Source organism: Euwallacea similis, chromosome 32, assembly GCF_039881205.1.
Source record: "Euwallacea similis isolate ESF13 chromosome 32, ESF131.1, whole genome shotgun sequence".
Lineage (NCBI taxonomy): Eukaryota > Metazoa > Arthropoda > Insecta > Coleoptera > Curculionidae > Euwallacea > Euwallacea similis.
The window spans coordinates 1,383,095-1,397,943 of record NC_089640.1 but is presented as its reverse complement, the minus strand read 5'-3'; the positions used below and the strand labels follow the sequence as shown (position 1 = coordinate 1,397,943).

The window sequence follows — 14,849 nt, the reverse complement described above, 5'->3', positions numbered from 1 at the left end:
GCGCCACACAGCTTTAACACCTAGTGTTATGGTCTGGGGTGTGATATGTGTTGGCCGAAGATCTTCTCTTGTGTTCGTTCCAGGCACCCTAAACGCACGTCGTTACATTGACAATGTTCTGAGGCCAGTACCTTTTATGCAAACTTTACCAAATGGCATTTTCCAACAGGATAATACAAGACCACATAGTGTGAAGATTATTCGACGATACCTGGAAGAAGCACAATTGGAAATACTGCCTTAGCCTGCACGGTCACCGGACCTATCGCCCATCGAACATCTTTGGGATATGATAAGTCGCCGTCTTCGAAATTTGCCGAGGCCTCCAAACAATGTGGATGATCTACGACATCATCTTGAGGTAGCATGGAATGAAATACCCCAGGAAGATATTGATCATTTGTTGCAAAGTATACCGCGAAGAGTACGTGCTTGCATTGCCGTACGAGGCGATGTCACTTATTATTAATTTTTTCATTATCAAATGTTGTATCTTTTAACTGAAAGTCTGATCATTTAATACTCTATTATGAAGCAATATTTTGCCAAAATTACAAGACTTAATTATTATTATTACTGGGTGGTGCATTTCATGTGAAAGTGAGTGTAGTTGGGGAAGTTCGGCTACTGTTCAGAAAATTGCAATAAAAGTATCATGAATGATCATAATACTCCCAGGAAGAGGATTTTAAATGAGGAGATGTCTATTTTGGGGTAATTCATTAGACACCTTTTCTTTCATTTTTTGTGTTTTCTTTGGTCCACGATCTGACTTTACTCTATTTGACGTGTATTTTGGGTTGCCGAGAAACACTATTCCGTAAATTACTTGTATCAGCTGAGACATTAACACCCTTGAACAACATATTAGCCGTTGTTTGTGAAAATAAAGATTTTCCGGTACTTTCTAGTCTCACATACTTTTAAGGCGAAATAAGAAAACTGTGATATTTTCATGAATCTTGTAAGAATAAACGAAATTTCATCTCAGAAACGTTCTTTGCCTGATTTTCCTCCCAATAGGGATTTTTTCTGAGTGACTTAGACAGCAACAATCGGCAACACTGCCTCGAACGAAGCTGTAAATGTAAACAACAAACAAATCAAATTTCAATTAATTACAAATTATTAATCAACTTCTGAAAGTTTCTACTTGCACCCCTTTGATACAAGCAACTCCTTTGAACTCCGAGTTTCAAGATCACCAAAATCGCAATATGAAATTTGTTGCCATTCAGTGCAGCGGTCTTATTATTATCTCTTTAACTTTGCAATATTGCCTCTTTTCATTTGGAGCAGTCGTTCATAAAAGTCATCATCATGGAGCTCACGATCACAATAGTTTAAATCAAGAGCGGGAGAGTGATGGGGCGTATTCCCCCAATGATCATGTACATTATGAGGAGTCAGGTAAAACCCCATGTGAATATTCAACAGTTGAATTACAATTTGCATCATTAGCAAATCGCCACAATCAGTTTGAGCATGAAGCCATATTAGGAAGTGCCAAAGAGGCTGAAGAGTATGACCACTTACCTCCTGAAGAGGCAAAGAAGCATCTTGCCATCCTCTTGGAGAAAATGGACACATCAAAGGATGGGTTCATCGATAGGAGTGAATTAAAAGCTTGGATAATAAGATCTTTTAGGTAAAAACCTGATTCAAAAAATCGTTCTTCTCTCTTTTGTATTGCAAAGAAACTCTTTAAACCTGATTTATATAATTCTGCAGAATGTTATCAAAGGAAGAAGCCAATGAGAGATTAAATGATGCAGATGAAAATCACGACGGCAAAGTGTCATGGACAGAATATTTGTCTGACACTTATGGTGTTGATTCTAATGAAGATGATTCTCTCAGATTCCATGAAGAAAATTTACATGTAATAAATTTCAAAATGAAACAATAACAAACTTACAATAACATTACTGAGTAGCTGATTTCTGAGGACAAAGAAATGTGGGAAGCAGCTGATAGGGACCATGATGGTTTGTTAAACTCAACAGAATTCCAAGCATTTTCTAACCCAGAAGAAGATCCAGATATGGTTATGCTGGTACTTAATCAGACATTAAATAATAAGGATACTGATAAGGATGGGAGCATAAGTTTTCAGGTAAGCCTGATTTCAAAAATGATAAGAAAGTAAGATTAGAATTATTATTAAAGGAATATATTGGTGAGAGAGGTGTGGAGTTAAACAAAGAAAATTTGTTAGCTGAGAAGCACAAATTTGACGAGGAATATGACAAAGACCAGGATGGAAAATTGTCAGGGCAAGAAATTTTGTCTTGGATTGTTCCTAGCAACGAGTAAGAGATATGTATTTTTAGGCTCGTTAAATTTAACTGTTAAAATCTTCCAGGGAAATTGCAGAGGATGAAGTGATTCATTTGTTCGCGCATAGCGATGATGATCACAATGATCTCTTAAGTTTTGATGAAATTCTGGATCACTATGAGACTTTTGTTGGCAGTGAGGTCACTGATTATGGAGATCACTTGCACAATTTGCATCAGTTTGATGATGAATTGTGATTAGTGTTCTTTTATTGTATTTTAACCCTGTGTCTTTGCTCCTAATTAAGTTCTGATCATTGAGTACTAATTTTTGAATCCGAATCTCATCTTAAAATTATTTCTTTCCCTGCTAGAAACTAAATATACCTGACTAAGTAATATATGAAATGGACATAAAATAATTACTAATTTGTTGGTTTGTTGAGATTTTTTTGTGATTATTTATTTATTTGCGTTACAATATGTGCCATTTTAGGTTTATGCATGAATGTTTTTGTAGTTTAATATATTGAAGTGGCTTCTTGCATAATTTGTTGATTTTTTTAAAGTGGAATGGGACAATAAAGCGAATGAGCATCCTTTCTCTTTCAACAAGGTGTCCTATAATTAACAGTACATATTTACACCAGATTCCTTATGCAGGGTTTATCTTAAGTATGGGTTTTCCTTTTAACACGACATAGACCTCAAAAAACTAAGCAAAATCTTTATGCAACATTTTTTCGAAATCTAAAAAATAACCGAATTATGCGCATATGAGTTTTAATACATTTCTGTATAAAATGTAAATCCGTCCCTGCACAAAATAGCAAATGCAACGTAAAGGGAAAAAAAGTCCCACAAAAAATTATCATTTATTAAAAAAATGTAAACAACAATCAATGTTTATTGTTTTTATGCAGTTTACTGTTTATGTTTGTGCAGATTTAAAAATCGGTGGCGAAGCTTGGCTCCAGCTGTTATTTTGATAAATATGAATACTATTAAATTGAGAATGGCTCTAATAGCGAATTGGTTGATATGTTATTGTACGCTGATCGTTTTCCATTAAGACATCCTCCTGCAGCTCACAGATTGATTTATCTTATTGGTATAGATCACGAGCCGGAAATCAAAAAGCAAAGCGTGGTGAATATGCTGGAAGATCTAGGCCATCTCGGATGGTACAGATCAAGGAGTGTGTTTTAGATATTCTTCAAGATAATCCTCCAATAGCGACAATTTCGAACGCCTTTTGGAGTCAGTCCCGGAGTGAGCAGTAGCTAAAGACGTGGTACTTGTTAAAACTTTCATAGGCGCATATTTTGATCGCTTTTGAGATTCCAAAAAAATGTCTCATAAAGATCCTGCTTAATTTCTTGCGATCTAGGTTGTGTTAAAAAAAAACCTAATTAAGGTAAACCCCGTATAAAGGAAATTAAAAATAACCCAATTTAGGTTTCTTTCATAATTTCGTGAGAGAAGATAGTTTAAGCATACGGTTTATTCGAAATCGATGGTCTCCCTTCTTATGAACTTCTTCATAGAAGTGGTGTCAGGGCGTTTACTAATAGAAACTGGACGAATAAAAACTCAAAGTTCTATTTGGACAGTCAAACACCACTTAACGTACTGAAATTTTTATTGAGAATTACATGGGACATTGGAAACAAGTTTAACCATATCGGGAAAGGCAACATATTGCATAGTATTTTGAAGAACCCCTTTGAGAATAGGATAGACTTGTTAAACCTCGATAGAAACGTGTCGTGAGCCGTCTTAGGACTGTATATTGGACACTGTCAACTGATACGTTATCTTACGTACAAGATCAGACCGGGCAATGCTGAGAATATGAGGTCGAACATGTCCCAGTAAGTGAATATCCAGTTGCTGAAAAACGAAGATTTTAGAAATCTATAGATCCGTCCATTGGTGGTCTTCCATAAAATCTCACTAAGAATATAATTGACTTATTATAAGAGGTTGAATCTACTAAGTGAACAGTAATAGATGTTAGGGCATAATAGATTTCCTAGGTTGCGGTGCGGAGGCAGTTACACGACCACTAATGATAAATCTAATCTAATCTAAGAAAAATTCGATTTCTTATTCAGTTTCAAATTACACAACTTGGCCCTAATTTAATCGAAGTCCCATTAATTCTTTAAATAACCCCAGCTTTCGCTCGAAAAATAGTCATACCGTACTGCCTTTATCTTTCTAAAATTGCAGAATTGCAGCAATCAAATTCTAACGTCAACAAACAAATATTTATTATAACATATTTATAATTACAAATGAGGTGCAATGAGTGCGCAAACACAATGGCGTATATCTGCGTAATTAACAATGTATTAATCTACCACTTCAGTTATACCGTAATACCTGAACAGTGATCTGTTGGGATATTCCTCAACAAACTTTATAAATATACAATAAATAAGCAAAAAAAATGTAGAATTTATATGTAATACTCAGATGAATGATATACCAGGTGAGCCAGAAAGGTCAAGACAATCTATGCATCGTCAGGCTTTTCATTACTATTTAATACTCAGAATATAACAATTATTATTAAATAAGAATAGGGCAAATATTGTTTAAATAGTTTAAAGGGGAATTTCGAAGTTTATATCCAGCTTGGCGTCTCTGGCCAAACTAACAATATTAGACAACTTGACGGCTAATCTCGCGGCTTCGTCTAAATTGTCAACCGGAAGGATTTTTAGCCCGGAACTGGCAATTAAGACTTTGGCGTCATCGACGTTCGTTCCTTGTAGTCGACACACAATGGGCATTTTGAGACTTAGCTCCTTAGCGGCGGCGATAATTCCTTCGGCAATCACGTCGCAACGCATTATACCTCCGAATATGTTTACCAAGATAGCATGAACCTTAAGGAACAAGTTATTTATGAATGTTTTCTATTAATAGGAGTTTATTTTACCTTAGGATCTGATGTAATGATTTTGAAAGCTTCTTTTACGGCTGAAGCAGTAGCTCCGCCTCCTACATCCAAGAAATTCGCTGGAGAGCCTCCGTGTAGAGAAATAATGTCCATAGTGGCCATGGCAAGACCGGCACCATTTACCATGCAACCAATATTGCCATCAAGTGCGATGTAGTTCAAATCGAACTAAAAATGACACTGATGTTGCTGAATGTAGAAATTAATTGAGAATTTCTTGCCTTTGCTGCCGCCACCTCTTTCTCATCCTCTTGAGTCCAATCTCGTAAAGCAAACAACTCTTTTTGTCTGAAAGCAGCGTTATCGTCAAATCGAAATTTCGCATCCAAGGAGAAATCTACGATGATATTCGCTTTTCAGCAATTTTCTATATGTGGCATTATTAGAACTTACAAGTTTCTCCCGCGTCTTCAGCATAAGGGTTAATTTCGATCAAAAGGGCGTCTTTTTTCACAAAAAGATCGTACATTTTTAACAACATATCGGCGGTTTGGCTTTTTTTCGCCTCCAGGCCTACTTTTGAAGCCACTTTTTCTGCCTGTTCCTTGGACAAACCCTTGATAATATCGATGGGTTCATAGACTATGGCATCAGGATTTTCAGCAGCTACTTCTTCTATGTTTACACCGCCTTGGGATGAGGCAATTATGACTGGACCCTTAAAGGTTGGGCCAAGAAATAAGAAACGAAAAGAAAGAAAAGAGGAAGAAAAAGCATATTAATTATATGATTTTATAAATGAAATTTCTGATTACAACAGACATATTGATAACTTGGATTGACTTTTAAGTAAATCAGTATAAAGAAACAATTACCCGAAAGATTCATATCTCTAACATGTCTAACTCTTCATAGCATTAAACTACATTGTGTGTTTATGGTACTTCTTTTACTTAAATAAACTCCTTAATGCTCACTTAAAACTCATTGAAAAATTAGGTATACTTTTTTTATTGGAATTCTTAAATATGTACTTCTAAGTAATCCGTAAATTTGAGAAAATTCAATTGCTGATGTTAACAGAGAAAAAAACAGTGGTTTATATGTAAAAACATCTAAATCCTGTTGGCAAAGTTCAGTAACACATCTAAAAACTGACCTTTGTCTAAATTTCTTGGAGGTAACATGTTGCATATTCACAATAGTATACTTACAGAAAATGCTCTCTCCATCATGACTGCAAAATAAAATTCCTTTCTTGGGAATTTACGTTCAGCTACCATCACTGCATTACATATCCGCCCCTTCTCACCTGTTTGCTTGGTAACCAGATACTGACCTAACATTTGGCCTGAAATATCTTCAGCTTCGTTCGGCCTATAATAAAAATTGCACTCACAAAAACCACTACCAATAATCCCCTTACGAATAAACCATTCGAACTCCTCCTTTAAGACCATTTTTGAAAGAACCCTTTCCACGACCCCCTGCTAGAACCTGTGCTTTAAGCACTAGCTCCTTAGTGTTTAATTTCTCAGCAATTTGTCGAGCTTCTTGTTTGCTCTTGGCCACTCCAAATTTCGGTACAGGTATACCAGCATCTTTTAGTAAAGTGTAACTTATATGCTCGTGAACATTCAGGTTTCGTTTTTGTTGCATCTGGGGATTCCAGCGATTGTTAGTGTTGGCTACAGGTCCCAAAATCTAAAAATAATTTTAAATTGAGAATAGTTTATGTAATGTTTGTTGTGCAAGGCCTAAACTAGTAAAGTCAAGGTTGAATTGAAATTTTGAGTTTAGTTAAGTCATACCTTGGGACATCCCTTTGCTACCACGTTTTCGGTTATCGCCAAGGTTCTTAGTAAAGTGGCCATAACTAATTTTTTTGATGGGGCGATCAAATGGCTTTTTTTTAGGATTTGAACCACTGCCACTGCTCACTGCCACAGCAAATCAAAGTGGTTTTTATCTTTTTTATTGGAATGGTTTTTGAGTTCTATTTTTCTATAGGATTATGTCTATGATGACAGTGACAGGTGCTAACCACAGCTGGTAGAATTATATAATCGTAACAAATTTAAGAACTGCACCGGAATAGTTTTTTGTTTGTCAGATAACATTCATTAAAGAAGGATAGAAAATATACTAATATCGTTAATAAGGACAGAAACTGTACATTATATACAATGTTTACATGATTTAATCAATGTTCTGTTGACCAACAAAATCTAACCTAATAATTGCATTTGAAAATTTCTCTTTAATTAAATTAGTTTGAATCCAATAATTCTTCATAAACTTGCAGTTTAGCACGAATGTTATTATACTACAAACCCTACAGATTTGTTATACGCGTCGTGCATAAAGCGACAAGTGCCTAGAATAATAGCACTACCTCCCATCCACGATGATGGCTACTGACACCATATCAAACCTTCAAAGTAGCAAAACCAAAGAGTTTTATGAAGATGCAGCCAAATACTGGTCCCAAGTTCCACCCACAATAAACGGCATGCTCGGAGGTTTCGGGCAAATCTCAGCCACAGACATCCATGGCTCAAAATCTCTATTGAAACAATTGTTTAGTTCCAAACAGTTTCCTGGCAGAGGTTATGCTCTGGATTGTGGTGCTGGAATAGGAAGAATCACCAGATTCTTGTTGTGTAATTTGTTTGATAAAGTTGATATGGTGGAGCAAAACCCATTGTTTTTGGAAGCAGCAAAAAATTACATAGGACCAAGCTTGATGGAAAGGAAAATAGGAGAAATGTTTGCAGTGGGGCTGCAGAATTTTGTACCTGAGGCTGAAAAATATGATGTAATCTGGATCCAGTGGGTGTTGGGGCATCTTACCAATACAGATTTTGTGCAGTTTTTCACCAACTGTCGGTAAATATTTTGTGAAGAATTGTCTTATTGACCAAATACAAAATTGAAAGTATTTTAGAAATGGTTTAAAACCAAATGGGCTTATAGTTGTCAAGGAAAACATAACCTCGACAGATTCAATAGAAGTAGACGAAAGAGATTCATCCATGACTCGGCCTATAGGAGTGCTTAAAGACCTGTTTAGGCAAGCAGGTTTGGACTGCTTTCGAGTGACCAAACAGCTGAATTTCCCTAAAGGAATTTATAGCGTTTATATGTTTGTGTTGAAACCTAGTCAATTCAATGCCGTGATAAGAGATGTTAAGAGTGGTGATACAGGATCATCAGGGGAAATTCCTCCTGAGAGTAGTGATGTTGATAATAACTCATCTCTGTTACAGCCTGAAGACGTGGTAGATAAGCGAAGAAAATTTTGTTGAGTTTGAAATGAAAATTATGTGGCAGACTATTGTGAGGGAGAAAGTGAATCCTTGTGTGAAAAAATACAATTTTCATTAAAAAGGACTTGCTTATTTTAATTTGTGTTGAGTGTACGCTTTACTAAAGAATTACCTACTTTTCCCAGCAAAACCAGTTCGCCTCTTCCCGCACCATACCTCCTTTAGATCATCAGCGTGTCTTCACTTTGTCATCCCTCATGACTTTTATTTAACGTTCTGCAAAAGGCACATCCGACTATTTGAAGATCAGAAAGAAAAATCAGGGGCACGCGTCGATCGAACGCAGCAGGGTAGCGCGAGTAGCTACACCTTTGCTGAGGCTTCGGTCAACACCTGTACCAGTATGAATGTGGATGTGCATGGCAGGTGTGGGACAGGGAGCGAATCCCGCCAGGTTCGGTCTCGGGAGGGCACGTGTTGCCTTTTATTATACAGACAAATTTAGTATTTACATTGCAAACGAAATAATCTGCAGAAGTTCCAATAAGCAATCTCAACGGAAGCGGATTTTAAATTCAGAAATTTGGAATTATATGATTAGAACAAGTTTGCGAACATTATTAAAACAAGTCACTAAACATGTAGGAAAATAGTTTCGTTGCATTATGTATTTTAGTTCACAATTTATTTAGGGGCTGATTCGTAAAAGTTACTGCTATATTAATAGGGCATTTTCATAAAAGGAATAAAGATTTGTGACGTTATCCTATTAGTATCAGTTAATTTCGGCTCTTCGGGCTAATTCAGGATGAATCTGCTATGCACTCTCTTAAAGCACTTGGAGTAAATAATTTGAGCGAACAATTGCCAGTTTTTGACTTTGACATTTTTCATTTGTTTTTCCGTTAGACGGTGGGATTAGTTTGAATTTTTTTAGTTTTGTTGAAGAACATTTATAATTTTTCGTTTCAAAATAGTTTCGTTGTGCTTTAATTGTGAAATTATCAAATCCAAGTCTTTATTCATTGTAAAATCATTAGTGTAATAGTGAATTTGAAGCTAGTAAAGCTGGAAGACGGATTGAAAGTTGACTTCTTTCGGAGCTGTAAGGTACGTTTTATAATCATTTCACATTGGTGTAAATTCGTTAATATCAAACCAATTTTTCGGTAAAATGCTATTAAAAATACTGCCTAAAATGTCTATATAAAACAGGCAAATAACTCAGCATATAACCGGTTCTATGGCCCCACCGAATGAAGTATAATATGTCCTCATTTTATACAATTATATAGTTGTGGTTCTTTTTTTCGATTTGCTCCGCTTCTCAGCAGAAGTCTTTCCCCTTTCTTTAAGGTGTTCTTTAGATCTCCCAGTTTTCATTTTGTCACCTATAATAGGCGTTATTATCAATAATTCTTAATCTTGCGTAAGTTCCATTGCCACAATTAGCATTTTGAAGAATAGTGTTAATTCACGAATTTGGTATTTCAAAAATATAAGAGAATATGTTAGGGAACATAATTGAAAGAGAATAATTTAATAGCTCATTTAAAGAATGAATTAATTTCATATAAGCCAACTTTATGGAATTAATTTCTTATTCCACTCAGCCACTCAATTGCTGATGTTGAAATATTAGAGCAGAGATAAAAGTACTTATAAGTATGAATGCTATAAAGAAGCAGATATTGGAGAATCTGGAAGAGACGTAACCTATGTAACGTATAGGTCAGTGACTGACTTCATAAATAAACTTGAAATTCACAATGCGATCCGTATGGCACTTTCACAAAAACATTTTGTCATAATCTTATCCTCTCATCATATAATTGATGAATCTATCTATATTCCCGAGCTAAAAACGCTAAAGAAATCCATATCAATAATTCTTTGGCCATCAACTAGCGGATTTAGTTCTTAGATAGAAAATCTATTAAATAAACTAAAAAAATTGACCACCATATGAGAAACTCGACCAACAATAAAATAATAAGCTACGATGGCTTTGATAAGAGGAGGCAGAAAAAGCGGTCGCAACTTAAAATTGTAAAGCTCATGCTGGCTTAGAATACTTATGAACCATAATTTAATTCATTGCAGAGAAAAACGATAATTTATCCAGCGAGTTGAGAAATTAAATGCAGAAATAGATGTATAATACTGATTTATAGATTAAGAATTATGATGTTTGCGTTTCTTTGGCCGACTTGAAAGTACCCAGTACTGTCAACTCATTTTATCAGACAACTCTTCGTATTGGAACTTTTTTAGTCTTCATGTTTGAGTAATTTCGTAATAATGTACTTGCCAAAAAAGTCCCCACAGTAAGCTGCACCACCGATACAATCCACATACTTAATTGTGTATTGAATCCTCTGCGAGTCCGTTAATTTGGCAATGTAATAAACTGAGACGTTGATTACTCCCAGATTGATTTATGTTTTAATTCAAGATTCGCCAAATAACTTTTACAGTTAGCGGAAGATACCTGCGTATTATCAGTGGCACCTGCCTTTCGGCAAGCCTTCGCCTATATTTTCGTTGCTGCTTTAAGGCCGATATACATATTGCTTAATTATGAACAGTTTATTATGCTAAGCAGTGCTAATAATTTGCAATTTTCGAAAAATATTTACTATAACGGTCATCTAAATTTGGGTTAAAACTCGAGGATAGTTATTACAATCAAGGAATGCTCGGTAAACTATAATGATAGGTTTAAATAAGTGATTTTTAAATTATACGGTCAAACACAATTATCTTAAATTACCAACTATAATGTTAACAATTGTCTCATCGAAGACATATCGAAGCCGCCCTACAAAATCAGATTGTTATTGCCATCTTGCATTTCGCTTTGACTTAGCAGCTGAAACCCTGGTAATTAATTTTACTGCTTACACGTCAGCTTTAAAGCAGATGAGCCCCAACTTAACCTACATATTGTTAATTAATACTCCTCATTTTTGTAATTAGTTCGCGTAACGAGATGCGTTTCTGTGTTCGTACTCCCATTTTGGCTCTTTTTATGTTGAGTTTTAATTTAATTTCACCACTGTGCGTGGAGGGGCCGTCGGTGGTTTTCACTTTGATTGGGTATCGAATAAGGATAAATAAGTACCCCCCGCCGAAAGAGAGATATTCAATTGTTTGGTAATGATGTAGTAATATTGCCGATAACGGTAATCTGAACAAAACGAGTGCGGCGGATTAAAGGAAAAAAATCAATAGGTATAATTGATACGATTTTTTTCTCAAAAATTCACCTTAACTTCGGACGTGCATAACGCCACTGTTTTAATGTCAGTGTAAAGCTTTTGCACATCCTGGAAGATTTCTTAAATGGAAGAGCTGGCGAGGCGAAACCAGTATTTTTTCTGCCGGCCAAGTTCCGAAAGTACTGTCTAGTACCTCCGTATTTCCCATTTCTTTTTTCCAAAATTGTACGAATTCTGTTGATCTTTATTAAACTTCTGAACGCCCCAGCTGCATCTACTCTGTATGGTTGCCACCTTTTCATTTTTAATTTATTTACTCTGCCCTCGAAGTTCCTGATTAGTATACCACTGTTAAACCAAGCTTTCGATAATAAAATCCATAAGGGCCATAGGTGGGTCGGTCGGCGTCCGTAGTAACTTTGCGTGTCTGGGAAGTAAATTAACTGAAGAGGACCTTCGACGCGTGCCGCACTAATGCAACTGTCGAAAAAGAGACGGTAAATCCATGTGGAACACCTGGCTATTCCTCTCCTTATTTAACGTATTGTTTTTACCAAGAGATGAATGTTACCTCTTCTCACTACAAACTCAACTTATTAATTGTAAGCAATGAATTCCTCTCACTTCGGACGTTCTTCTCATATTTTACCGTTACCTCATTCCAGGCAATTTCGGCGACATTCCATCGGTTTAATCGCGATGAGGGAACATCTGCAGGGCATTTCTTTTCACAAAAACATCTATTAGAAGCCCCATTTTAGTCGCTATAATAACCCCGGAACTATTCGTCTGAAGGGCAAAAAATAGGCATCTGCAAAGGGTTGTTCAACCTGTTCGCGTTTATAACCCTAAATTTGCTTTTAAGAAAAAGAAAAAATATATTTGTTGTAGTTGGGTCTTAAGTTCTGGCCTCATGCATCCGTCATCCGACGACGGATAAAGTAGAAATAATTTTTACTTGTTATGATCATTTTCGTCGGATGACACGGGACACGCATCGGATAGGTACTATTTTAAACGATTCACCCACCGGAAATGAATCCTTTCTTTCCTTTTAGTAAGCGACAAACTAAATCGTTTGAATGGCTTATCGTTCGAATCTTTAAATTACTAATAAATCATAATCGAATATAATATGACTGGAACATGTAAATGCGCCATTGTTATTACATAAGTATATGTTAATTTCTCGTATTAAACGTGGTGCACAATCGAAAATGGCATTCAAAGGGACCATTTGTCATATTTCAGGACGTTTTTTCTATTTCGTTATTTTTCCGTCGTACAATCTATTCTTCATTTAGAAAGCTTATTATTAATCGAATCCGATGTTTCAAAATGCAAAATAATTGATAAATAGGTGTTTAATGATAGCACACGTCTGTCTGCATGTGTAATGTAGGAGCCGTGGCTTCTGAAAAACGTTATAGGACAGAAAATTAATTGCCGAATGCAAATCGGTTTGGACATCGTTTGCAGACATTATTTAAAGATGACAATAATAATTTACCAATATGTGATATTATATTCGAAAATGGGACTAGTCTAATTCAATTCTAACGGGAAAAGTAACTTGTGAGAGATAGAATTGAACGTGGTAAAATCATGTCAATTAACCTGGAAATGAAAAAAAAAATTAAAGATGTTTTTAACAGTAAAAATCCGTTTAGGTGGAAATGTCTTTTAGATTTTTTGGAATGTTGTTCTGTTGAAATAATTGAACAAATTATTAAAAACAAAATTTTAAATTGTCATGAAAATGTGCAATAGGTTAGAAGTAGCTACTTTTTGTTATTTTTTTAAACTTAGAGAGGTGATATTTCGGAAAGTTGTGGGACAATTTACTTTACAGTAAATCAAATTTAATAAGCTCTATAACGCAGTCCATGTGTGCAATCTGGAAAAAACTCGTTAAATTGACCAGGACTTATTGTCCCTATGTATATTTATACAATCTGTGTCATGGCTGGAAGGAGTCGACGATGATCAAATCATGTTATCACGAAATGCAATCTTGTGGCCTGTTTAGGCATCCCTATAATAATTTGAATTATTGTAATTTCATTCAATTGCTTTTTCACGCCTCTGCAATGTTGATTCAATTCTGTTAGAAACTACAAATGATTCCGCATGGTTTTTACTTTCTCATTAAACAATTGAATCTATCGCGAATCGAAAAAAATGTTCTGGACAAATTCTACCTGTTTCTTGCCGTAAAATTCCAATCTGCGATAAAAAATAAAAAATAGGGAATGCCATTTAAGAAATCAAAGTTACCCTCCGTCCCCCCATAAGAAGGGGCACTAATTTTAGCATCAATGTATTTCCGCCGCGCAATAATTAAACTTTCATAATAAGCATTTTTTCGTAGAGCGCTTATTATTCGAGATATTGCGATGTCTTAAGTTAAACGTTACACCCTGTATAACGTTAATATTAAAAAAAATTAAGTTGATAATGGTTGCGTGAAGCCGAAAGGTCGGATCAAAATTTCTACTATTTCATTTTATAGGTGTGGCAAAGTGCCAATAACCAAGTCATTATTGTAAACTACCTTATCAATTAAAGTCGAGAAAAAATAAAAACGGTTTTGCAAACGTTCGGTTTTTATCGGATATCTCCGGAACTACTCGGAATGTCCTTACTCCCAAAATGGTATGTTGTTGAGTAACTAATTCCTCAGCTTTGTCATAATTTATACGAAACTGTCTTTTATTGTATTTGGAATCCTAATAGTTAGCTTTAAATCTGGACCACCCTATAAGCGGAAAATCATCACCGGTTTTCCAGCCTGTTTCCTTTATGGACTCACCCTTACGTACCTTTAAAAGCTGGAATTTTGAATTTTTAATCAGCGCATTCGAGAAATTTGCCGCCGTCGACCGCTGCTGCACTTGAAGCTTGAATTCACTAACAGATTTTGGTCTTTTTTTTGTGACATTTAGTTTGACACAATTTGATTTGACAAGTAGTTAGTTATGTTTGTGATTGGTTTATGAATGTACATTTTTATAAGATCAAATTAACAGTTGCTTGTCAAATTAAATTGTCTGATAAAAGGCTTTTTCAACTGCTGTATCGTTCGATCGCTGTAAATACCCTAAATACGCTCGAATGCGCCCATTTACGCGAATATGTTTTCGTTTGTGAGAAGTTTTAGTCAATAAGT

At 35.5% G+C, this 14,849-nt stretch overlaps 4 protein-coding genes across 4 annotated transcripts in view; 2 read left to right on the top strand and 2 right to left on the bottom strand.

Moving 5' to 3' along the window:
* LOC136418065 (rRNA methyltransferase 3, mitochondrial) overlaps window positions 1–13,333 on the bottom strand; it is a 44,625-nt gene extending 31,292 nt beyond the window's left edge. The window contains exon 1 of the mRNA XM_066403983.1: window positions 13,323–13,333. The gene's annotated coding sequence lies outside the window, so the exon portion shown is untranslated. The remainder of the gene's footprint in view (window positions 1–13,322) is intronic.
* On the top strand, window positions 1,061–2,829 carry LOC136418069 (reticulocalbin-2). The gene is made up of 6 exons (XM_066403988.1): window positions 1,061–1,410; window positions 1,462–1,648; window positions 1,732–1,882; window positions 1,937–2,116; window positions 2,170–2,312; window positions 2,366–2,829. The coding sequence occupies exons 1-6, from the start codon at window positions 1,218–1,220 to the stop codon at window positions 2,535–2,537; spliced, it is 1,026 nt and encodes a 341-aa protein (XP_066260085.1). The 5' UTR covers window positions 1,061–1,217; the 3' UTR covers window positions 2,538–2,829.
* ScsbetaA (Succinyl-coenzyme A synthetase beta subunit, ADP-forming) lies at window positions 4,553–7,194 on the bottom strand. Its single transcript, XM_066403982.1, has 7 exons — window positions 7,002–7,194; window positions 6,617–6,894; window positions 6,405–6,567; window positions 5,644–5,908; window positions 5,472–5,587; window positions 5,230–5,418; window positions 4,553–5,176 (listed from the first exon to the last, which is right to left on the bottom strand). The coding sequence occupies exons 1-7, from the start codon at window positions 7,062–7,064 to the stop codon at window positions 4,892–4,894; spliced, it is 1,359 nt and encodes a 452-aa protein (XP_066260079.1). The 5' UTR covers window positions 7,065–7,194; the 3' UTR covers window positions 4,553–4,891.
* Window positions 7,418–8,532, top strand: Ntmt (N-terminal methyltransferase). Its single transcript, XM_066403996.1, has 2 exons — window positions 7,418–8,079; window positions 8,138–8,532. Exons 1-2 carry the CDS (start codon window positions 7,598–7,600, stop codon window positions 8,496–8,498), a joined length of 843 nt encoding a protein of 280 aa, XP_066260093.1. The 5' UTR covers window positions 7,418–7,597; the 3' UTR covers window positions 8,499–8,532.
* Window positions 13,334–14,849: the final 1,516 nt, after the last annotated feature.